This window comes from Lynx canadensis, chromosome B4, assembly GCF_007474595.2.
Source record: "Lynx canadensis isolate LIC74 chromosome B4, mLynCan4.pri.v2, whole genome shotgun sequence".
NCBI lineage: Eukaryota > Metazoa > Chordata > Mammalia > Carnivora > Felidae > Lynx > Lynx canadensis.
This window is the reverse complement of record NC_044309.1, coordinates 100820213-100846705: the sequence shown is the minus strand read 5'-3', so window position 1 is coordinate 100846705 and position 26493 is coordinate 100820213. Positions and strand designations below refer to the sequence as shown.

The 26493-nt window shown below is 35.7% G+C and overlaps 1 protein-coding gene across 2 annotated transcripts in view; it reads right to left on the bottom strand.

The window, feature by feature from the left end:
* Positions 1-26493, bottom strand: part of NAV3 (neuron navigator 3) — a 596222-nt gene that overhangs the window by 208357 nt on the left and 361372 nt on the right. For both annotated transcript variants that reach the window (XM_030323286.1, XM_030323287.1), the window contains exons 4-6: positions 25454-25526; positions 22530-22713; positions 76-144 (exon numbers count right to left, since the gene is read on the bottom strand). In XM_030323286.1, the coding sequence (XP_030179146.1) occupies positions 76-144; positions 22530-22713; positions 25454-25526 (326 nt within the window). The remainder of the gene's footprint in view (positions 1-75; positions 145-22529; positions 22714-25453; positions 25527-26493) is intronic.

The following is a 26493-nucleotide window of genomic DNA, read 5'->3' as shown; positions in this document are numbered from 1 at the left end:
AATGATAGGACAAAATATCACTGGGCAGTTACTTTATTATCACTAACAAGCAATAAATTAGAGATATTAACTGACCTAGTAGGCTTTTTTTGACTGGTTGCAATTCCACTGTGATTAGATTGAGTTGCATATCTGGCTGCCAGACTGTATGAGGAGAAACAGAGAAATTGAATTAAAGAGATTCTTTGAACATGGAAAGAAAGCACAAAATTACAAGAAAACTAGGAGTTAATGAAATGCAATTGGAACATGTATAAGCATGTATAAAGAATAAATTAATTAGAAAATTATGATAATGCAACACATATACCATGAACTTTGATTAATGAACACACTATGAAATAATGCCATGCACCCCTTGTCACGGTATCATCAATGACGTTAAAATTATGGCTGTGTGATATCGTTCATATTATCTTAAGTAGTAGTTCATTGCACAAAAAATTCAATGTTTGTAAATGACTATGAAAACTTCAGGAAAGCTAAAGTCTGACTTTACATGGTACAAAGATCTCCTTCTCAAAAAGGTTAAAATGAACAGAAAACATGTAAGAGTCATTATTTTCTTTAACAAGTTCTTCTAATTTGATGCTTTAACCAAAATGCTATTTGAAAACCAAATGACTAAAACATCTGGTGTCTGACAAATGTAATGTATTGTATCTTGAATGCACCTAGAATGTTTTAAGGAAGTGAACAATACAAGATGTTTCTCTAAAGAGAGAGCTATGCAAAAGTCAAATGGATTAAACTAGAGTTAAATTCTTCAAAAACAAACTCGACAACTGTTAATGACAACTTCTGGGTATTCTTGAACTATAATTCTTAATAATTTTTTTAAATAAAAATCTTCACTCCAAGACACAAAACAAAGCATTATTTAAACCGAGCTCTAAAGAGCAGTGAATACTTTGCAAACAAAATGAAATTTTGCACTTGAAGTTAAGCTAATTTTGGAATTACCTGAATGTTCCGAAAATTAGTGTTTTGCAGGCTATGGTCAGACCCAACTAGACCTAAAACATGCTCAGATACCCTGTAATGGTCATGCGTTGATGCCTGAGTGGAGAATCACTTTTCAGGTGAACTGTGAGGACCGTACATGATGTGCATATAGTTTCCAAAGTCTCCAGGGAAACAGGAACAACATGGTGGTGTTAGAAACGGGGTAAAAGGGTCAAAAGAGCCCTGATGCAGTTCATCCAGTTGCTTTGCTGCCAAGCAACAGGGATTTTAGTCAAGGCAAGGATTTCTTACGGTGTTGACATGCTTCCTAAGTTAATTCTCCCTCCACTAGGGCGCAAGAAGACCTTTTAGACACTGCCTGGGTAGAAAAGGATAAAATCCGCATAGCTAAGGAGCTTTTCATAGCACTTATTTTTCACATGTGACATGTGAATTATTATTATTTGCACATAATAACATCTGCATTCTAACTCCCCTGGACACTGAGACAACTGGCCCCATCTGCTGAAACTACCTCGGGTGACAATGACATCAGAGAATAATTTAAAAATAAAAACCAAAGTGTGTGAATGAAATGAGATATTAATTTAAAATCTAAATTTAAAATAAAAGCACCCAAAGTGAAGGAATATTTTTTGTGAACTTCTCAGTCTACTTTGTGAATCTAAGAGAAAGAGACCTACCTCAAGGTTTACTACTATATCCTATCCTGTACTCTCCAAAATTGAACACACATATGAGCTGGAGAAATGACAATGAAACAATAAATCCTTCTTAAGGGAACCGAAGACACCTCATAGGGGTTTCTTCCATGATTTTAAAGAAGTACAATAATTTCTAGGAGGGAAGTGGGTAGGGGGAGAAAATCTAGAGAGGTCAACTGACTTGCTAAAATCAGTTTGGTTTTTATGGCCCATGTGTTTTCTAATTCATAATGAGATAATAATATTCTATGTTTGCCTAGATTTTTGCACCAAACCCTCATATTTTACTCCTTTGACCCTTGGCTTCTGTTCTGCTCCCCTTGCACTTGTGAAACTGTTATGTGAAGAACACGGAGTTTTCTTTAATTCTCACCATACTCTAACATCTTTGTATTTGGCCATATTGCTCACTCTGCCTTTTGGAATCTTTCTCTTTTATAGAGTGTAGCACCAGTGAGCTCACTTGATTTGCCCACCATCATTATTATCCATTTTCTCTTTCCTTCACTGGGTCCTTTTCCTTTATCAAGGTCATAAAGGCATGATTTTTCATATGCCCTCTCTCCTCACACACTTGTATGCATTCTTTCACTTAGCAATTCATTTCTTAGCTAATATTTTAAATAAAATTTATTATAAAATAGAATTAATGTGTGCATTGCACCCCCAGCCCTCAACAATAACTGAGTAAAAGATGCCCGTTTCCATGACGTTCAAAGTCACCACATTAAACACCATTTTCCTTCTTTTATCCCCCAGGTCTTAATCAGATCCCTCCTCTAATTTCTTGATTTCTATTCATAAGATCATCATTTTCTTTAGTCCAATGGGCTTGAAACCTCAACAGTTGACTCTTCTCTTTTTCTTTGTAATTATTGCAGATATGCATTCAATAGGCTGTCACGCTGATTCAGCCTCTATAAGTCCATTTGCATGTATGTTCTCTTTCAATTTCCTTGTTTACTGCACTAACTCAAACCCCCAGTACTTCCCACAATGCCTTCGGCTCCTTATTTTCTCCACGGTGCTTGTAATACCATATCCCAAGTTTCAGATGTACAAACAGTCTAGTAATAGAACAGGTGAGGAGGTACAGCTAATGCAATTTATTGGTAAAACAAACACAAGGGACATGTAGACACAGCTCTGAGGCAAGATGCAGTAGATAAATACAGTCAGAACATCATTAAACTAGGAATTTTTATTTTTTTTTAATTTTTTTTTTCTCAACGTTTTTATTTATTTTTGGGACAGAGAGAGACAGAGCATGAACAGGGGAGGGGCAGAGAGAGAGGGAGACACAGAATCGGAAACAGGCTCCAGGCTCTGAGCCATCAGCCCAGAGCCTGACGCGGGGCTCGAACTCACGGACCGCGAGATCGTGACCTGGCTGAAGTCGGACGCTTAACCGACTGCGCCACCCAGGCGCCCCTAAACTAGGAATTTTTAAAACATCTGGATTGAAGAGTATGTATTTTTTTCCTGGAAAGATTGTTCAGTGAGACTTCTTCTAACTAGTGGATGATAAAAATATCAGAAACAGAAGCACAAAAGAAATATTTTGAGACTTATTGTGCGTTCCACTGAAAGAAGTATCTGCTCATCTAGCTGATAAAGTGAAATATCAAGGGAATGCTTTTTATTTCCCTAACATGGAAGACAAGAGGAAGAAACTAGAGGCGGTCAAATTAATTTTTAAAAAAATAATAAAACTCATCTGGTCTTCAACACACAGAAAGATCCAAACTACCAGACCTTTGTAATGTAACTTCAGCGCAAATGCCCATGTTGAACTATAATATCCACTTGTTATGAGGATAGAAAGCTTCTCAGAGTAAACAGATCCTGATTGTGACTTACCCATTTTTACTAACTGCTAGTACCTGACCACTCAAAGTGTTGTCCAAAGACCAACAAAACTGGCATCACCTGGGACTTTTTAAAAAATAATGACCCTCAGGTCTCATCTGCATTTTAACAGGATTCTTACGCATAATAAAATTGAAAAGGCTGTGCTCTACAGAATACTCACAAATGTGCAATCTTGCAAAAAAAAAACCCACAAAAAACAACAAAAAAAACCCACCTTCCATTCTGTAAAGTCAAACAGCATAATCTAAACATCTCAAGCCATGCCTCATCTCCTATCCTGCAACAGCTTTAGATACTATTGATAGCCTCCTTCTAGAAATCCTCACCTCACATAGCTTTCCTAAAGAAACAGCTACCTCTCCAGCTACTCCTCCTTCCCAAATGTAGATCGACTATCTCCACCCCCTAAATTTTGTACCATTATCATGAATATTTTCAAAATTGTAATCCTAGGCAACAGGCGATCTATTCTTCTATTCTTTTTACCTCAGGTGTACATTTTATACTCAAATCTCAACCCTAACCTCGAGGTCTCTTTCCTTTCCTAAATATCATCTTGACATCCCCTAGATATTATACCTGGATCTATCACCTAGATTTCTCCCAGATATTCCCAAAATGTTCATAACAATTCATTCTCCTTCTTTCATACCATCCTCCCTCTTTGTCATGTAACTTGACTGTCAGCATTTTTTCTGTTGGACAGTATGGCATTGTCTCAGTCATTACCTACTACTTGCTTTCTCTGTCAGTCATCTCTCCCACAGAGCCTAATAACAGCTCTTCTTTGTTATCAGTCCATTTTTTATTTCCAGACAAATCAGATCATTCTTCTCATAATCAACAGAATGAACTTTCCCAAGACAGAATGAATGTCAACCCCTTTTCCTGAAGTTGCTATTGACTCCTCATTGCCCACAGGGTAAAATCCAAGCCCTGTGACTTGGTGTGCAGCGTTTTTTTCTGCTTTCTCAGATTCTTACAGCTTTGTCTCCTCTGCACATCTCTGCTCCGTTTTCTCCACTGTCACCGCACTTCTGCTCCGTATCTATAACCTCTTCTCCCACGGGCCCATGGCTTTCTTCATGAGGTTTCCTTCATCTGAAAGACCAATCCTTCTCTTCCCTATATTACAAAACCTTACCGCTGCTTCAAAATCCTGCTCAAATGTCACCTTTTGTTGAAGCATCTCTCAAGTTTCCCAAAGTTAGTTTCATGTTCCCATGGTCCACAGGTCTTAATTCTTCTCTAATTATTAGATTAATATGGGAATTTATCATGATATTTGCCTGTGTCCTGAGCAGATGTATCATTCACTAGGACAGGAATTGTGTTACGTCAACTTTTGCATTCTAATTCCTCTCATGGGGGTGATATGTGTTTAATCACTAAATACTTGACTGATATTAACTGAGTGTTATTTTTGAACAAAGGTATGTTATATCCCCAACTTTTATGCAGGAGGAATCGTTTTAAGAATGGATATATTGGAAGTATATTAAAGGATGGAACAAAAAGGCACTCATTTTCATTGTGTCCTTAGTAAGTGATCAGCAGTTCACATTTATTTTCTCACTTGTTCCTTACAATAGTCCTGCAAAGGTGAGACTCTATCCCTGACTGAAACTATGACACTAAAGATTTTAAACATTCACTTACCTGTATACATTATACATCTTAAAAATAACAGTACTAAAATCTGAACTTTGGTCTGTTAGATACTATATAATCTGTGCTATGCTCTATTATACTATATCGTTTTCATGCAAACTGATTACTAATTGCAATATTTTAATGCTTCTTTTTCTATTAATTCATTGCCCTATGGATTTATATCTCCAAGACAACAATAACAACAACAACAACAACAACAACAACAACAACAACAATTTCATTGCTGCTACAAATAGCAACTCTTCCAGTATCAAAGACATCTACTTTCAAAATATATTCTTTAGCACTCAGATATGTAATATTAATAATTTATTTCAATGGGTCACTTTATATAGAAATCTAGAATAGGCAATAATACAATTTGAAAGAGAAAGATACTTTTAGTACCGAAGTAACTCTCCTCACAATTCTTCCACGTAAACAATATCATTTAAATTGTTAAGCAACAGGGGCGCCTGGGTGGCTCAGTCAGTTAAGCATCTGAGTTTGGCTCAGGTCATGATCTCACAGTTCATGCGTTCGATCCCCACACTGGGCTCAGTGCTGACAGCTCAGAGCCTGGAGCCTGCTTCATGGATTCTGTGCCCCTCTCTCTCTGCCCCTCCCGTGCTAGTGCGCTCTCTCTCTCTCTCAAAAATAAACATTAAAATAATTTTTAAAATTGTTAAGCAACATTTAATCAGGGCTAGGAAATATGGCATAATAATTATAGCCTCCTGCTCCCATACCCATTGCACAGATGATTAACCAGTCAATCACATAATTCTTTCCTATTGAGCCCTGTGGTAGCTCCAAAATCCTTGGCCAAGACTCAGGTAATCTTTTTTGCCTGAATTGAGAGAATTTATTAATTGAGAGAATTAGAATGAGAATAAAAACTTATTTGAATCTCTTTATTGTCTCATCAAAACATTAAGAAGATTTGAGTGGCTCGGTACAGATTTTTATAGAAGATTCTATTTCTATTATAGTTATTGGAACAGTAGAACTCCATGCAGAACTGAAAGTTACATAATATTAAAAATTATGTAAAATCTTAATGTTTAGTTTTTATTTTCAAAACCAAATTGGACCCATAAAAAAAGAACACATGAATCATTACAAGTTACCAACACATAATATCTGAGTCTCACACAATCTGTCACTTTATCTACATCGGCTATTATGAAGTTTCTTCTAAAAAAAATATCAGTTGAAACAACTCATATTTGAGCTGTGTTTAATCATTACGATAATTGAACATACTTATTATGACATTTGAAAATATTTTATTCTTATTTATTGATTCTACAAATATCCTTTTAACACCCATGATTTGCCCAGTTAAGAACCTGGAGAACCACAGCAACTTGTTAAGGAGTTGGGCCTTTGTCCTGAGGCAGTAGGGAATACCAAAAGGTGTTGACTGCAGAATAAAGGATAAATTCTCAGATTAGAGAGACTTTCTCTTAGGTGTGTAAAGGAGGAACTAGAGGAGGAAGAAAGTTGGGGTATTTGTCAAGGCTGGAACCCAGAGACCAAATAGGAAATCACTGCTATAATTCAGGCTAGATTTGAAGAGGGTCTGAATGAAGACAGGCACAGGAAACAGAAGTAAATGATTAATGAGAGAAGTTAATTGTACCTGGAGGAACTGAAGAAAAGGGAAGAATTTAAGAAGGCTCCTGGTTCTCTGGCTTGAGTTACACAGGATAGTTACATACATGCAGAGTAGGAAAAGCAGACTGAACATCCCTGGCATAGTGTATGAATGGAAAAAATAAAGACTCGACTTCTCAATCATGTCACTAGTCACAGGGTGAATGAATTAACAGGATATACTGGGAAGATGTATACTCAGTGGTGAATAAACTCACCTTTACAGTGGAGCTAAAGTCAAGATCACTTTAAGAGGAAATTGACTGCACATTCCTCAGAGTTTTTACAGTGGAAGGCAGATATGGATATTATGAAATTTGATTCAGTTTTATGTTGTATTTATTCTAATAAGCATGTATGTATTGATTTAATCAACAGGTTAATTAATCATTAAAGACTTTTATTGACCGCCCATATGTACTGGCACTGGGCTAGAAAAATTCAATTTGGAAAAATAAGATTTACACATGCATGGTTTAGGTTTTACTGTGAGAAGTATAACACTTAAAACCAAATATACTAATTCAAACTCCTTTCTAAAAAGTATAATTTGATATTCAATGGAAATTGAATTTACTTGCTTGAAAGGAGCAACATGCAAATATTAGGCAGGTACATAAAAGTGATACATTAAAATTTTCATTTTCTCTGAATTATTAAACTCCAATGTCAGTAGTAAAATCTAGTATATGGGTTAGAAGCACAGGATTTGGACTCAGGCTGCTCTATCTAAATCCCAGCTTAGCTGTTTCTATTCTCTTTGCCTGTTTCCTCATCTGTTAAATGAGGATGACAACTTTGCCTACCTCAAGTTTTTATAAGGTTTGAACTGTAAATCACTTCAAATGGTGTCTGGCTTACATAAGTGCTATGCCAGTTGAAAAGAAAATTCAGTGGGATTCAGGTGTACATTTGAGAGTCCCTGAATGAACTAAGTCCTCACAGGAACCTCTAAATATTCTGGTGAATTCAGTACAACATAACTATGTTCCTCGATCCCTACAATTCCTCTGCTCTCTTGTGCTTGGTCTTCCCTACGCCATGCCCTTTGGTTCTCACCTAACACTTCTGAGGTTACTACATTCTTACTCTTAAATCTCACAAGCATGGACCTCTTAGTATAGTAGTTGAGCTTTTAACCCTGGCTCTTGGTCTCCAAATTTATAATTACTTTGGGACCATGATTTGTGGAAGGCAAATTAAGTCCTTTTCTCCCTCCAACATCCCCTGGATCCTACTCACTCTTCTTGTTTCCTGAACTCAACAGTATGAATCCCTGTAGGTCCCCAAAGGACATCCAAGAAACAACATTCCCAAAGTAACATGCACGGGGGAGACTTTCAGAACCCATAATTCTCAACACTGTACATAATCCAAAAAGTGTGTCAAATACAGAATTTAACAAATGTTAAGTTTGTAATATAGTGGTTAGATGAAAATACAGTTTTGATGTGCTTATAAAATATAGTAAATTTACTTTAATATTTCAACCACAGTTCTGTTAGATTTGTACTCTAGGGGCATTTGGGTGGCTCAGTCGGTTAAGCGACGGACTTCAGCTCAGGTCATGATCTCACGGTTTGTGGGTTCGAGCCCCGTGTCGGGCTCTGTGCTGTCAGCTGAGAGCCCGGAGCCTGCTTCTGATTCTGTGCCTCCCACTCCCTCTGCCACTCCCTCTGCTTGCAGTCTGCCCCCCTCTCTCTCAAAAATAAATAAATATTAAAAAAAAAAGATTTGTACTCTAGATTTCACAATTTGAAAGACAAGGTTAAAATGTCTCAAAAGCTGAGGCATTCCTCAATAACAACAACAAAAACAATTTGTCTTTAAGAAGATATCAAATAAACTACCATAACTCCAAATGTATTGCAAAACAATCAAAAGGAAGTCTCTCAAATGCGGTTGTCCGAAGTTTGCTCTGAGTTTGCTCCCTTTTCCCCCCAGCTTTATCCTTTTTCCTTGAGCAATCTCTTCCACTTCTATTGTTTCAATCAATAAAACATGGTTAAACAAAGTTCCCATGCCTGCATCTCTGGCCCTGACCTCTCTACTGGGCTCCAGAGCCACACATAAGACACCGCCATCTAGAGGTCCCATTGAAATATCAACTTGAAGGCCAAGGCTGAACTTTTTTCTCTCCATTTCCTTCATCTGTTTTGATGATTGTATTGTTTTTTTCCTTACTGAAATATATCGCTATCCAATGAGTCAGAAGGAAAGAAAGGAAGAAAGAAAGAAAGAAAGAAAGAAAGAAAGAAAGAAAGATGATAATTTTATTTCACCCTTATCTCCAAACAATCCCCAAGTCCATTTCCTAGTCAGAACCTCATGTCTATTAACATTACACTGTTCATTTTCCTGCCACTATAGCTGCAGGGTCCCTCCCAATCCTCCCCCGAATGCACATCTTTTCTCTACTCTGTCACCAAGGTCATGTTCCTAAGTTATAAATGGCATCATTTTTTCTCTGCTAAAAAAAAAAAAAATCTCCAAGACAATTGTCCTTATCGTTCAAGAAATGAGTCCCCACTCCTAGACATAACATCCAAAGCCTCCATAAATTGACCTCTGCCTGCTTCTCTAGTCTTATCTTTCATCACACCCTGTGGCAATTTAAACATAGAACTATAATAAATTCTTTGATGCTCCTTTCATTAAGAGGTGAAATCTTTGTTCCACTGACACTTTCCTTGAATTTGGGTGGGCTTGTCACTCCATTGACCAACAAGTCACCATGTGAGAAGTACAATGTCCTTGAGACTGCCGTGCTGGGGGAAGCTTTGTGTAATCACTATTCCCACTAAGCTGCCAGACACATTGAGTGAAAAAGTCACCTTGGAAGTGGGTTCTCCAGCAACAGATGTTCTGTCTCCCAGCAGTCTGTAACACCCCAGCCACTCCACCCTTCCCTGTAGAGGTCCTCAACACTGTGGGGCAGAGACAAGCCATCTCTACTGTGCCCTGTCTGGCTCCTGGGCTCACAAAATTCATGAGTATAATCAAATGGTTATTGCTTTGCACATCTATATTTGGGATATTTTTTTGAACAGCAATGGATACTCAGAACACACTTCTATTCACACTGTTTCCTTGTCCACATACTTGCAGTTTCCTGAATATAAATGGCATTTAATTCATCAGTGACTTCATATGAGCTCTTTCCTCTAACTGCGGTCACTGAGTAACTCTGTTGGATTAGTTAGCAAACCCTGATTGAACTATCTGTTTAAATATCTAGGGTTTCTATTACATTGTCAGCAATTTGAATGGTAAAATCATCACCATATCTCAACCACACATCGAACATAATTCTTGGCACACAGTGGGGACTGACTCTTTGTTTGCTAAAAGGTCACAGCTGAAATTTTAAGTCACCAATGAAAAAGAACACTGGGCTCTAATGTAACATATGAAGAATCATTAGGAACAATATCATCTTTCATTAAAATATTTCATTTCATTTCCATATAGCATTCTTTGACTAAGCCCAACTGCACGGTGATGTACTCATTAAAACAAAAATCAAGCACAAAAGAGTTAAAGTGTAGGTACTTAATACAAAAGTGATTGAATAAGTTTTTTAGAGTAAGGTAGAATATAAAGGCAATTTTTCATCTACATACATTCTTATAACTCCTCATCTATATTAAGAAACTTGAGAGAAAATTACTTTGGAAGCACCCTTTCTTCCTCTCTTGTCTATTTGCCATTAAGTCTTATAGTCACATAAACATATTATGAGTAAAAATCCCTCTACAGAATCCTTATGTAGTCAGACATTTTGTGCTTTTGATTCTCAAAGAAAGAGAAAAACACACTTAATCATAAAATCACATTTGTCTTTTTAATGGCACTATTCCCAAGGGACCAAGGAGACCTACAAAGAAATCACAAAATAGAAAGTAAGAAATTTCCTGGATATGGGTTTTAGTGGACAATTTATAAATCCCAATTGTACTTTTATTGTGATCATGTTAAAAAGTTAGAAATTATTCCCTTCCAAATACACTGAAAATAGCTTGAGATCTGGAAGAAGTCACCCAACATATATTATAACTAAGTCCATGGGAACAAAGTCTTAAAAGATTTTTAGACAACAATAGATACAACAAAATAAAAAGTTTTGAAGATAGGAAAGCACATCCACTAACATTTTAAGACTGAAATAGATTAAAATATATATCCTTATATATCCTATAATTTATAAGAGTAGATAAAAACCCATGCATTCAGAATTAAGATTCAAAGAATTCTCTACACCAAATTCTTCCTTTATTATAAAGATTTTCCCTTTTATAGGATCCTTGTGCAGTGTTATAAAATGGTAACTGACAAGCTATTGGCTCTAAGAAAGATGAAGGTGTTCAACCACTTCTGTAAAAATATCTTTTGCTCCTCAAAACCAAATATGTTCCTTCAGAAATATTTAAGATATTCTGCAACAACTATACTCACCATCAGAGTATGTGATAAAAATACTCTGTCCCTATGCTTCAATTTAGCTGAGACATCACTGAAAACAGTTATTGCCTAATCCATAGATGAGTCAGAAACTTAGCTTTCATCCACATGTGTTTCTTTTTAGTAGCTGGGTGGCTGAAATATCATCCTGATTATATGTGAGACAGGTTACTGTGATAACTTATCCCATTAGTGACATATGGTATGTAAATAGATTATAACCTCTGTGTTATCTTAAATTTCAACTGACAGTTAATAAGGCCACCTGCATGGTCTGTTTTTGTGGGATCTCAAAACGGTAACTAGAGAGGGAGATGCCTGTGTAAGATATTACCGCATCAAAGTCTCATGCTTTTTTAGGAACGTAGAACTTCAGGATAAAGGGCAACTCAGGAAACCAGGCTCATATTTCTCTCACAATCTTACCATAAATGAAATTTCCCAACAATGCTTTTACTTACACATAGCTCAAAGCACTATCTTGCTCCATGGATCTTTGCCACTTATAATTTTCAGCATGGAGTAAAATTGTATTACAATAAATTGAATGCTCCATTCCAAAAGTTCATTTTAATGCAACTACACACACACACACACACACACACACACACACACACAGGACCCTGACTACTTTGGTAAAGACTACCCTGATTAGTGAAAAATCTGAATTACTTAATACTTGTAAGACTTAAAAAGTGTTGTTATTAATAAGCACAAAATGTGTTAACTATTTCTTAGTACATGTTTCTGAAAATGACTTTATTATACTTATAAAATAATTATGTAACTGAATGCTTATACAGTTTGAAGATCTAGGAAAAAGTCAATTTTTTAGGGTTCTTATAATTGGACTATTCTCAATTTATTGCAAAACAAATGTAATCATCAATACATTCAGTTTCATGTTATGAAGGAGTGGCTGTGGTCTCAAAATATCTCTGATGGTGAGCTTTGGTCCAGAGTCTACCTGACAGTTCTCGCAGGGAAAGAGGGCTGGTTGTGTTTGTACATCTTTTCAGACTAAGAGGTCAGTCAGAAAGGGGGAGCCTGTGGGGGTTGTCAGAAGGGGAAGCTCAGGAAATGGAATATGAAGAGGCAAATGTTAACAGTGTGCTTTATGATAAGGAGGGACCCTTGACTAATGGTTGAAGTCTCATAGGCAAGACTGTCTCAGCTACAGAAATGTTTACAAGTCCCCTAAATCTAACTTGGTGCTCACCCTGTCATCCCCTGATTACTATTTGGTTTTCTATGTAGCTCTAACTACGGGAAAATAATTCAATGGTCATACTGGCATGATTATTATAGTTATTATGACAGTTGCATTCTCTATTGTTAAGTCAGTAAGTTGAATGCAGTCTCTAGTGGAAAACAGATTAATATAAAATAATTTCATATGGTATAAAAACCGGAGGTATAATAATTAAGTCTACATTATCAGTGCTCTATTTGAGAAGTGCCCCCATACGTACTAAAAATCAAATCGAACCAAACAACATCTAGTGTTTGGGAGACAATGTTTGTAAAATATATAAAAAGGATGTGAAAATGTCCTATGGTAAAATGTTGAAGAAATAAATTACAAGTTATCCTGAGTCACAGGATACGATGATACACAAATCATATTGTTGGTTGTTTTAAGAGCAAACTATAAAACACTGGCTAACTATTGTTTTTACTTATACATTTATGTCAAAAAACATAAGTCTTAAGTTAAAATCGAAATTAGTAGGCAGTCTAATACTTTATACATTATATTCTCCTAACTCCTTCGAAAAAGTAGGGTAGAACTACAATATTTTTATTATCCATCTGGAGACTTAGACTCAGTTAATGGATTTTTATTTTTTTTTAAAGAAGAAAAAAAGAAAGTTATCAGAACCAAAAATGATTCGGTCCATGCCTTCTGAGACTCAAATTCATGTTATTGTTTTCCCTAATGTGATGCCATTAGCACGCTTAAAAGGGAATATTGAAGATTTAAATTCACAACATCAAGAATAACAGGATAGAAGACAAGAGCCATCAATGGACAAGAGACTTCAACAGATTTTGAAAAACTGAAAATAAAGGGAGTAATGTTAATGGAAAACACATAGGAAGAGAAGCTTCATCCCAGTGTACACATGCAGGGAGGATTCAGTCTAGAAGAATAAGGAGGAAAGCTGGACTAGGAAATTGGAGGTAAAATGAAGAGACTACAAAAAGGAGATTAATCAAATATCCACATCAATCACTATCAATGACCGCTCTATGGCCGGATATAAACAAACCAATGAATTAACCTTCCAAACAAACAAGAAGCAATTTTAACTACCAACAACTGAATAATCCAAGAAAAGGAATGCTGGCATGGAGGGGTTCCTCAATACACCTGGACTCATCCTTCTAAAGCATCATTAAATGAACATTGGCTCATTCTTTCAATTTTTTTTGAGTTTATTTATTTGAGAGAGACAGAGACAGGGTGAGTGGGGGAGGGACAGATAAAGAGGGAGACAGAGAATCCCAAGCAGGTTCTGCACTGTCAGCACAGAGCAATCCTGGACCATTCTTAAAATTGTCTATTAGTTACTGACTGCATTCAAACAAATATCAACTTTCAATAGAAACTCAAGACAGCTGTTGAAAAGGAAAGAATCACAGTATATGTTTTGATTCCGCAGAACATATTTCTAATACCCATTATAGAAGTACTCCATTGGTTTGAAAAATCTTGGAATCAATCTGTACAAAATAGAATGTAAATCTTATGAGCCTTAATTTTAAGAGTGCAGATGACAGAGGATGGAAATTGTTAGTGGAGGCGGAGAACTGAATAGAAATGTTAATAGCCATATTTTATAATACAGAACACCCAAAGATATTCTACAGTTGAGTGAGAGAGAAGCAAAGATGTTCCTTCATTATATAAAGTTACAAAGTTAAACAATAAAAGAGCTAAAAAGAGTGAAATTTCACTACATTAGTAGCAATCCTAGGAAGACCTGTCCACACACTAATGACCACCTCTAATTCCTCTCTCTCTCCTTTTCCATTGATTGTCCATTTCTCCTTGATTCTCATCAAGTTACCACAGTGACCACTCCACTGAATAGCTCTCATCAGAGTCTCCAATGAAAAATCCCGGAATCAGATCTCAGTGCTCATCCTGCTTTTGTGCAATTTTTGAGGCAGTTGACATTCTGCAGGTAGGTAGGCAATGGTTAGAACCACAAACTCTGTACCCAGATCGCCTGGATTAAATATACAGTTTAGTAACCATGAAACTTTGTGCAATCTAATTGGTCTTTCGATTTCCAGTTTTGTTTTTAATCTGATAACTACGATTACTTACAATAGCTATATCAGAGGGTTGCTGTGAGGAATGGAATAATTAATAAGTATATAAAGTACTTAGAATGGTGACTGGGGCTACATATAAATTATTATTATTAATCTCCTCCTTCTCCTTAGCCTACTTTCTTCACTTGCTTTCCAGGCAAACAAATTCTGGTTTTCTTCTGACTCTACAGGCTGCCCTTTTTTTAGTTTCCTCTAGCAGGTCTTGCAATCACTCATCGTCTAAATACAGTCTGGCTCTTGGCCCCAGTCCTCATCTTCTCTTCATCTGCATACAGATTTTTGGTGACTTTATTGTATCTAGGCTCACAGTTTTTATAATTTCTATATGTTTGTATTCATAGAATTTTCATATATGGCCTACACCTGTCCCTTAAATACAGTCTTGCAATTCCAATTGCCTTCTTCGTATTTCCTCTTGTATATACCTAGTAGACATCATAAAATTGACATGTCGATAAGTAAATATCTTTCTCCATACCAAATCTGCCCCTCCCACATTCTTTCCCTTTGCAGTAAATGGAATTGCCTTTCCAATGAGAATCTCCTCTCTGTTTACCAATCCCACTTCAAATCTGTCAGCTAATTCTACTGACCCTGCCTTCAAAATATATTTTGAACTTAACTTCCTCTCCACTTTCAATATGGTACTCCAAGCTTTTCTCCATGACCTTCTCCCCTTCTTGTTTTTACCTTCTCCCCATTAAAAACTATTTCCAACAAAGCAGCCAGAGTGACCCCTTGATTTTTATACCTGTTTACCCCTCTTTATGGAATATGGTGGCTTCCCATTTCTCCTGGAATAAAATCCAATGTCCTTGCAGTGGCAAAAGGGTCACATCACGCTAGTGTTTCCCTGCTCTTCATCTGAATTAATCCTACTCTTTTCCTGCCTCCTTCCCTCTGATCCATCCCAACTGGGTTATTTACTCTTCTTAAAATAAACCAGACAAGCTCCTAACTCAAGGTCTCAGCTCTTGTCTTCTGTCAGCTTGAAACTCTCTCTCCCAAGATAGCCACACTGCTGATTCTCTTACCTCCTCTGCTCAATGTCATTTGAGTGAGGGCTCCATATTTAAATTTGCAGGAATATGGCTTCTACACAGCATCTTTTTTTCTGGTTTGTTTTTCTCCACCATCAGCTGTCCAGTTAGTGATACATATTTTAATTTTTTATTGTCTCCCATCACTAGGGTAGATGTAAGCTTCAAGAGGGCAAGGATTGTTTAATCTCTTTTGTCCTCTGCTGTATCTCAAGTGCCCAGAAGAGTGTCTGAAGAATGCTAAGTGCTTAAAAAATATGTATGGAACACATTAATGGAGGATGGGAGAGATGGGGAGTGTGTGAATCAAAAGAGAATGACCAAATTAATGAATAAAAACTAGTGTAGAAGTATTTTATTTAGCTATATGGGAGTAACTACCAAAGGAAATACCTGAAATAATTAAAGTGTTTACCTCTTTAATAATAACTAAAGGGTTTATCAGACTGGGCATGAGACGGTCTGAGCATCAGGCCGTTGTTTTTAATAATGAGGATGTTATTACTTTGAATTACTTTCACATATTTAAATACAAGTTAGAAGTGGAATGGACAGAAGTGATCAGAGAAAGTGAGAAGGGAGAGACAAGGCTGACTTGAGGTTTCTAACATGGGTCAATATATTTTATTATACATATGACACGATATTTAAGGGGGAGAAGGTATAGCGTCAGTAGCTGAGTTGAGTGTCTATTACATGCCAAGTGTTGTGCTAAGGAGGCACTTTATACATGATATACACTTTATACTTTATACTGAGGACTTCTCAATGCCTTCATGAGGCAGTTACTTCCATTCCAATAGTAGAGGTAAGAACACTGGTATTTGAACAGGTTAAAATAATTTGCTCAATGCCACAACACTGGGAATTGGCAGGCAGAATTTAAACCCACGTTTGCCTGACTCTAAAATAACCAAAACTGTATAGATGCTGCTTCATCTATAGCAACAGAAGTATGAGTAGTCGTCAAGCCTTTTAAGCAGTGAAATAAAAGCACAACGTAAGCAAACTGTGTATGTGCGTATTATATGCTCTTTTATTATTGCACTCTCTTGGTTTCCTAAATCAGGCAATTAACAAAAACTCTCTATCCCTTCAATTATTCCTCTCTAGAAAAGAAAAAGTCCCACTTAAAAAATATTCATAAATGTCCTTTGCGTTTCGTTTGTTTAAAGTTTAATTGATTCACTGACTTTTTTGAAGAGCACACTATAGGCCACAACACAGAGCTGAGTTAAGAAACTAATTGAAGCCAGGTTCACGAGGGCTTAAATTACCAGAGCCTTCCTGTCATCTTAAATTAAACTTCCTTAATATACTTTGCAAGATTTATAACCCCAGGCTGAAAAGCTGTAAGCCGTCCCAGTTTCTGAGTGAATCCCCCAGAAGGAAATGATGTTTCCTGGAAAAGAGACAGGCAAATGTCCTCAATGGAAAGAGGGTTCCAAGAGCAACGTGTGTGGCGGGGGTCGCGGGAACCTTTTCAAGGGGCTGCACAGGGAATAGATAAGTCACTCAAAGAACACGTGTCCATAGATTTTGCTATTTGGCGTGCGAGTCCTCTGAGAAAGTTCGTATAAATTGCAAGTGGACACATATTTGATTTTCTCCTACAAATGAGAAGCAGAAGGGCAAATGATCAGCTGCGGAAATCATAATCTCCCCAATTCTCAAAATAGCTGTTATGGTAGTTCAGAAAGATATATCTTCGTCGCTGCCTTTCTTACTTCTATGATCTATGTGATTTCTTACCTATTTCTACTTTTACACTTAATTTCTTTTCTTTTTCACATGTTTTATTTCTATAAAACATGAAATCTCTGTTCATGTGATTCAGTGATCACTATTTGCGAGTTGGTAAAATTCACTATGTAATAACAGGAAGGAAAGTTATTTAATCATCTGGATAAAAATTAAGCAAAAAGGCCCACATTTTAAGAAAAAAAACCCTCTTTCTTAAAGCTTTTAGCAAATAAAAATCATCATCTTTTACACATAGTATCATGTTAACACTTCATGTATAGCTGGACCAAGACATAAGAAAAATAATTTTTTGTTTTATAATCTTCTTTCACTACAATGATTTACCAGATATTCTTAGGAAGATTATCCATTCATGATATGCATTCTGCTCATTCCTGGCTGGTCTCATGTGTCAGACATTGTGTAAGATTTGGGTGAAATTAAACTTCCTGTCATCTTCCATGTCAACTAGAACTCTATGGTCAAAACTCAACACATGGAAAAGTATGATTAGCAGAAATAACCTGAATGCCCAAAACATACCTACTGATCAAATGAATTTTCTGAGTTTGAAAATTAAAGCATTCTTCTCTACTTTTTTTCTAGAAAAAGAAATAGTATCTTCTGATCTTCTAGTTCAAATTTACAGAAAAGAACGATGACTTCAACTCTTACTAAAGATTTTTATCAATTTTATTAAAACATTTCTCATATTTTTCCAGTTGGTTTAAGAAAGGGTCTTTACTATTTTCAAAATAAAAAGAAAAGCCAGAAAAATAGGAGGAACTAGTCTTATATTCACATTAAATAAATGCAAATAGGATGCTTTACATTACATAATCCAGCAAGATCTTTAATCTTTACTCATGCAAAGTCCTTCCAAACATCATTGACAAAAAGAATTTAATTTTTATGTTAAATATATTCACATTTTTGAGAAGTGAAGTCTTGATTAATCAAGGCTTTATCACTCCAGATATAACCAAGTATTCCCGGGGAACGTTTAAGAAATTTACAATCCGAGTCCCCGCCTTATTTTAATATAGATACTACAAATGGATAATTCCAGGAATAATAAGAATTTCCACTGTACATCATTTTGAAACCAATTGTATTTTAATAACATGACCACCCCAAGTCAAGGATATGTTTAATTATTTTTATTCTACTAATTTTATAAATATACACAATTGTCATTTGGAACTACTTACACTTGCAACTACCCATCTTTCTATTTAAAATTGGAAACAGGTGGAACACAGATTTGTTAATTCTTACATTATCTCATTTCAGAAATAATCGTAGAAAACTACTATGTGTAAGGCCCTGTGCTTATTATTATAATTATTACTATTATTATTACTGTTACGAGTACTACCACACCAGTAATTAAGATATAACAAATCTTGCTGTACTGATAGTGCTTGCCTTTTAGAGGGAAGTGGCAATAATAAATAACGGATATAAGAAGTGATTTGAGGTTAAAGGTTGATTAAGGCTAAGCTAAGGAAAAAAAAGAAAAAGTATGGCGAAGTGCAATGGGGAGCAGAGATGGGACGCAGGCAGGGTTAAAAGGGTGGTTAGGTAAGCATCAGTGGGAAGGCAACAGATGAGCGGCTGACTTGAGGCAGATGAGAGATTTAGCCAAGCAGCTATCAGAGTATTCCAGGCAAAGGATCAGCAAGAACACATTGCCTAAGGTGGGAGAAAACCTGGGCTATTTGAAACCATTGCAAGGCTTTGAGCAGAGAGTGACCTGTGCCAGATATGTTCACAGTGTCTTATGCTGTACTGACCCAGTGAACCTAAAAAAAAACTTCAGGTGAAACGTCTCTTTCACCGAGACGTCAGGCAAGTTGCCCCAGGCCACACAATTAGGCAGTGGGAGAACTGGGATCCAGGTTCAGGCAGTTTGATTCTAGAGGCAAGTTTCTTGTTGCCACCTAAGCAGGATACACACACTTACACACACACACACACACACACACACACACACACACACGCAGGTATGCTCTCATGTATGTGAGCCTACATACCCACAAACATGCACACGAAAGAGGAGAAAGAGCTGAGAAACCAAAAAAGGAGACTCTGTTACCCACACTCGATTCCTCTTGGTTCATGTTTTATTTTCTCTCTTGTATACTTATTAACCTTTAGGTCAAAGTGTCTGTTTAAATGAAAGATGTTCCAAATGATTGAAAACATTTGGAGCTATTTTTAAAATAGCAAAACCAAGTTACAAATTCTTAATGTATAAAATACTCTGGGAATATATACAGTTACATCAATTTATTTTAAATAAACAAAAAGAATAAAACAAAATAAAACTCTCACTGAACTGAAACAATGTGCCCTTAAAATTTTTTGGAGTTGACAGAGAAAAATATAAGAACATTTTCTGGCTAAATATCCAGAATACTATAGCAACCAGTTATTTAAGCTATTTACTTGGGAAGAGATTTAGAATCAACAGAAAGGCTTCATAAATCATGACTCATGACTCACACTTCAGGAGAATGAAGATAAATGTGTCACTGGGTTATTTTTTTCTGCATTAATTATCTTGGTTCTACTATAAAGACATATAGTAGATATCCTTTCTTATGTATATTATCACTACGGGCTTTTGAAAAATACATACAACGATTGTTGTACATAAGTCCACATAAATTCTAATTCATAGGCTATTCTCTGACCAAATCTATACAAATGGAAATAAGTATTAATGTTTGAAATAATATTCTTCAAAACATATAATAAATTCTATTAAAATTAAGACTTGTAGCCCCTCTACATCAGAGACATAAGTGCTATATTTACTACAGCAAGTACTCCACATTTATAAATTATTGGTCTAGAAAGTAATTAAAAGTAATTAAATTTATCATAAGAAAAAATTATTTAGGAGTGTGCCTCAGTCTTAAAGGATACCGGTGAAAAGAATACTCCTCAAAACCTTTCAGAGAAAAAAATAAGCAGGCTCTCCCCAAAATGGTGTAAAATTACCATGCCTACTATATAGGGTTTTGTATCTTAAAAAAACACAATTCCATAATAGTCATGCATATCCAGTAAGAATGAGAAAAACAATCTCCCCAAAAGGGTCATAACCACTGAGAACTTCTGGGCAAGAAATTCCACATGGCAGATACAGAAATAGAATGAGGTAAAGCAAAGACAAATGATACTCCATATCACTTCCAGAGGTCACATGTTTTCTACAATACATACCACTTAACTTCCTATGTTTTTTCCACTACTATTCCTGCCTTTTGTCCGTGGTTTAAGTAACTTACACCAAACTCTAGGAATTATTATTTCTGGCAGTTTTTACAACCCAGATCTCTTTCTACCAACTCCTCCAAATAATAATACATAATAAAAAGCTATTTCCTTCCCCCGCTCCTCTCCATTCTTAAGGAAATCCAAAGAACTTACTCCGTATTTTTTTTCACTTTGACTTTTGCATAATTTCACTTACATCATAAATAGCCCAGACGAGCTTAAAGAACAGAAACATATCTGCATTGAGTAATGAGAAATATCTTTTATCACTCCATGAACTCTGTAGTATACCCTATATTTTTTGATAAAATTCTAATTTTTCTATATCGATTTAATAATTCATTAGTGAATAAAATCTGCCAAAGGGAATAGAGTTTACATGTTCATATAGAGAAAAGAAATATTGCCTAATATGAAGAAAGGGCTAGTTGACAGGTGAAAGAGAAGAAGATTTCTGAACTGCTGAATATTTGACAATAAAGATGGGGCGTGTGCTTTGTGAATGTAATTTGGACTTTAACTTTTTGAGTCGATACTAAATATCAAAAACAAATTCAAGGTAAACTGAGTGTTACTAAGTTTCAGGTTTGTCTTCTAAGATGGAAAAAGTTAAATATTTACATATGTTTGATATGTATATATACTCTTCAACATGGTGAGTATTTTCATATTGGACATTCACCCCACTAAGGAAAAACAATCAGCTATTTACACAATAGAGCTAATGACCTGATACCCTGGTCATTGATGAGGAACAAATGAGCAGTATGCATGAAACTTGTTAACTTAATTTCATTCTGTGATGATTTTTTGATGTGTCAACTCAGTCCCACTTATTCAATCAAACACTAATCTAGGTGCTGCTGTGAAAGTATTTTGTGGATGTGGCTAAAATCCACAGCAGCTGACTTTAAGAGAGATTATCCGAGATAATCTGGGTAGGTCTGATTCCCCACTTGAAAGGTCTTAAGAGCAGGATGGAAGCTTACTTGAGAGAAGAAATTCCACCTGTATATAAAAGTTTTGGCTCATGCTGAGAGAAGTTCAGCCTGCCTTTCCTGCTCGGCTGCCTTTAGGATTTCAGACTTGCCTAGGGAGTCCCCATGATCATGTAAACCAATTCTTCACAATAAATCTTTTAATCCCTTATTGGTTCTGCTTCTCTGGCTGAACCCTGACTGATAGAAAGTCCAAATTGGAAAACGGCAGTAATAGAAGGGTAAGGAAGGTGCCGTGATTTGTCAACACCTCACCCCAGGCTGTGTCTACAATGAGCCAACAGTATCAAGTCAGACGAACACATACATGTGTGTTTATAAGTACACACACACACACACACACACACACACATTAAAAACAGTATGTCCCCAAACACTCAAATCCCTATGTTTAACAGATCTGAAACTTTTGACAGACTTAATGAATTTATCAAAAGACTCAAAGATAATTGAGTAGAGAGTAGGAGTACAGAGTAGGACTCAATAGCACATTCTAAGTAATAATTTGCAGAAGGAAATAACCTGCCGCATCGCTGACAAGAAAGACATTTCACACACTTTGATACAAACCATAATCATCTCTAAAAAACAAACATAAATATTTCATCCCCGAAGTGATAAATGTTGTTCATCCAACCAAAAGAAAAGTGGTTTTAACTTGTGTCACATTAGTCAAAAAATATCATAACACTGATACAACGACATAAATCGATTTTTCAAACTCACAAACAAAAACTCATGTAAAAACGAGTTGTATCTAGACACGTTGATTTCAAACACATCTCTGCTTCCCTCCTTACCTGGACTGCATATCTTGCTGGCTTTTGGCCTGACTGGCTTCTGCCTGAGGGGAGGCGTGGCTGACTGGCTGCTGAAGCTCCACCAAGGACTGGTAATACTGTTGCTGATGGTGTTGTTGCTGCTTGTAGCGAGACAAACTGAAAAACAGCCCTAGAATGGCTTTTAAGTTTCCATTTCTTATTTCTGTATCAAAGGGAAAATACACAAACAGTAAAAACATACAGATGAATGTGGTTTTCCTTTTTATTATTTGTTTTACAACTGAAATTCTGGTTGCCATTGTCTTAGACTAAATCTGTGAAGATGGAAATGCAACTAGAGTCTCTCAGTCACTTGTGAATTTCTGACACGTAGCATTTCCGAATAGCTTGGAGCTTCAGGGACTGAGTCACGGGATGGGGGGTACAGAGAACAAAACTTGGATGAGCAATGCTCTTTGCTGATCCTTAACTGCAATTTTTCTGGAGTTTGCTTCTTCCTACAAACGGATGGGCTGTCTTGTGCTAATCATTTGATTTAGCATTCTGCTGCCCTCACAAATACACAGCTGTTATCAACATAGTGATGGCTCTGAAGTGGAGAAAAAAAGCCACCTAAATGTTGGTTGTCCTGCATTATAAATCAGGATGGTATGGGTGTACTTTGTAATGGCAACTGGATTTATAGCAGTCCTACATCACCCAACAATAAATTTATTAATATAGCTATCTATCTATAAATATAGATAGACGTAGATAGATATATAGTACACATATATATCATAAAGTCAACATCGTATTAATTTTTAATACTCCAATTCTTTTATTTATAACTCATGTTATATATTAATAAATAATAAAGACCATGACATTAGATAACATAACTGAATAAATGTAAATGTATAAATCCTAGTAGAAATACATCAAGCTCCTTTATAAACGTTTCTAATATTGAATAAAAAGTTAAATGTACAAAGTAAGCTACAATCTGACTCTAGCTTTTTTTCTCTTGTAGTTATAACTTAAAACTTAGGAGTAGAGATGGAAGTAAAGTCTGAAATAAGGCTATGAAACCTATAATCACATTCTAAATAAAACATGCTGTTGGCAATAAAATATACATCCTCCTGTGAGGTCAGGGTTTTATGCCTCCTTTTTGTAGTGTAGGGACATTAACAAACTATTCTGATTTCTTGCTCTCTGATGGTTTATAAATGTCACATGGAGTCCACAGTGGCATTATTCATATACAATGAGAATGAGAATCCTGCCCCCGCCAAACCTTCTCACAGTGGCCATGATATAGAAGAATTAGTCTGATCGATAAGAGGCTACAGTAAGAAAGTATTAATGTTCCCATGTACCCCTGGATGATCATAGCGGTTTTAAAAAATCTCTGGTTTTATTAATATGCATATTTAATTAATTTAGAAAATCATTTTTTTTTATTTTAAATTTTTTTTTTCAACATTTATTTATTTTTTGGGACAGAGAGAGACAGAGCATGAATGGGGGAGGGGCAGAGAGAGAAAGAGACACAGAATTGGAAACAGGCTCCAGGCTCTGAGCCATCAGCCCAGAGCCTGACGCGGGGCTCGAACTCACGGACCGCAAGATCGTGACCTGGCTGAAGTCGGACGCTTAACCGACTGCGCCACCCAGGCGCCCCTAGAAAATCATTTTTAGCATTCAAATACTTTTAGAAGATAAATGAAGACCAATGGGTTTATGTTAATAAAGGATGTCCCATGAAAAGGAAGAGACATAAAAGGAACAAACTGGAGCCTTTCTAACCTGCTTTTAACCACTAAAAAAGTGAAATATTTTCCTGGGGAATTTTATAGCTTCTATTCAAAATTATAGAACCATCAGTTAGGTTTGAACCTAAACTTGTTGGCCACCAAATGAGTAATTTAATATTATGCAACATATATAAATATAAAAGATAAAAGAAATTTAAAACAAAAATAAATATAGAAGAAAAATTGGGAAAGCTCAATAATTCTACTAAATGTTCACTGTATTTCAGAAGCCACATAATTCCTTTTTCCAATGACAGCAAAAATTTTAAAACAGAGGTGTCTGATATTTCTAGTATGTGTCGGGTAAAAGGCTATTCGGAGAAAATAATCATAGTAAAAACATTAACAGATCTAAATTGTCAGAGTATATACAAGTATTAAGCAGAATTTTTATATATAAATTAACATTCTAATAAGATGGTTTTTGTTAATGCAGATCTCAAAGGATTTGCTATTTCATAATTTTAACAACTAGATTTCATTAATAACACTTGAAAAGTTTTCCTAAAAATATATGTGAAAGAGAAAGTCTCAGAAAAAAAAAATGACAGTACCAGTTCAGTCTTTTCCCACTTTTCTGTATTTTAATGATGATCTTTTAAGCCTTTAATGACTTTAAAGCTTTTATATATAACAATTATTAAATATTGTTAGTGCTAATTATTTAAGACCTCATGGTGCGTAACTTAAGCTCACCAAATATTCCAACTAGGACTACCAATTTTATATTATAGAAATTTTATTGACAAAATAGTATTTTCAAATTAATTATACTATTTTTACCTGTATTTAGGTCCACTATTACACAGTGTTATCTATGTATACATCTATCCCTCTACTTAAGACTCCAAAAATACTATACACTGGCAATAACATAAAGATTTTTTGTTAATCTACTCCTCTCTCATACACTTATTCATGTAAGTAACAGTTTTGGCAAAATATGAAACATATATAAATAATTAAAGCATAGGTTAATAACCACTGCGTTTATGTTTCTATTATTTTGGAAACTTTACTGATTTCCTTTATATATTAAGAAACTTTGTGCTCCCACTTTGCATTTCTTGTAATACAAAAAAAATTTTTTTTTTTTTTTTTACAAACTTAGGTGTTATTTGTGACAACTATGCCTTTTCTTACCTTCAGCAGATAGACCTTGAACATTTACTCCTCTGGCTGCTAGAAAACTAAGGCAGACATCAACATTTTCAATCTGTAATATGAAAAGCAGTGAAAAAGCAACTTAGAGGGTTATTTTTAAATAAACAAATGAGCTAAAATGAAACCAGAGAGTAAGATAAAGAAAGAATGAATACTTTACATTCATTTCATACTACAGATCTTTACCAGAGTTTAACTAGAATTTTTCCGGCTAACTGAAGAACGAATATAAAGCTCGCATTGTCCAGTGTGGTATTTACAAACAATTCATAGAGGCCTGATCAAGAATGGCATTCTTACAAATTAGCAACCCACCTACTTAACATAAATCTGGATTTTGTGCTTCACAAATAAGTCTCAACGAAAGCATCCATAGAAGAAAACTGTTGCTTATGCAAGTTACGGAATGTTCGGATGTAGGTAATTGAGATTCAATCAGTGAGATTTGGTAATATGCCAGAAGGGTTGATACAGCATGAAAGAAATAAAGCGAGTTTTCATCTTAAATCATAGCAAGTCTTTATTTTTAAAACTGTATTTGTATTTCTACAATTGTATATTCCTCTGATTAAATAAATATAGGTATTGTCTTTGTAACGTAAAATTGTGATGCCAGGGTGCCTAGGTAGCTCAGCTGACTCTTGGTTTCGGCTCACGGTTTATGGGTTCCAGCCCCACGTTGGGCTCTGTGCTGACAGCATGAAGCCTCTTGGGATTCTCTCTCTCCCTCTCACTCTCCCTCTCTCTCTACCCCTCTCCTGCTTGCTCTTTCTTCCAAATAAATAAATCAACTGAAAAAAAAAATGTGATGCCATGGCTTTTAAACAGTTAGTTTTGACATGATTACTAGCTTGTAACCATTTAGAATGATATGCAAACAAAAAACATAAAACAAAACACAAACAAACAAACAAAACCCAAATGACTGATTTATGTTACTTTACAGGTTGACCTCAATACTGACCATCATGTTATACAACAAAGTTAAACAGCTAAGAATTTGTAAAAGAGTATAGGAA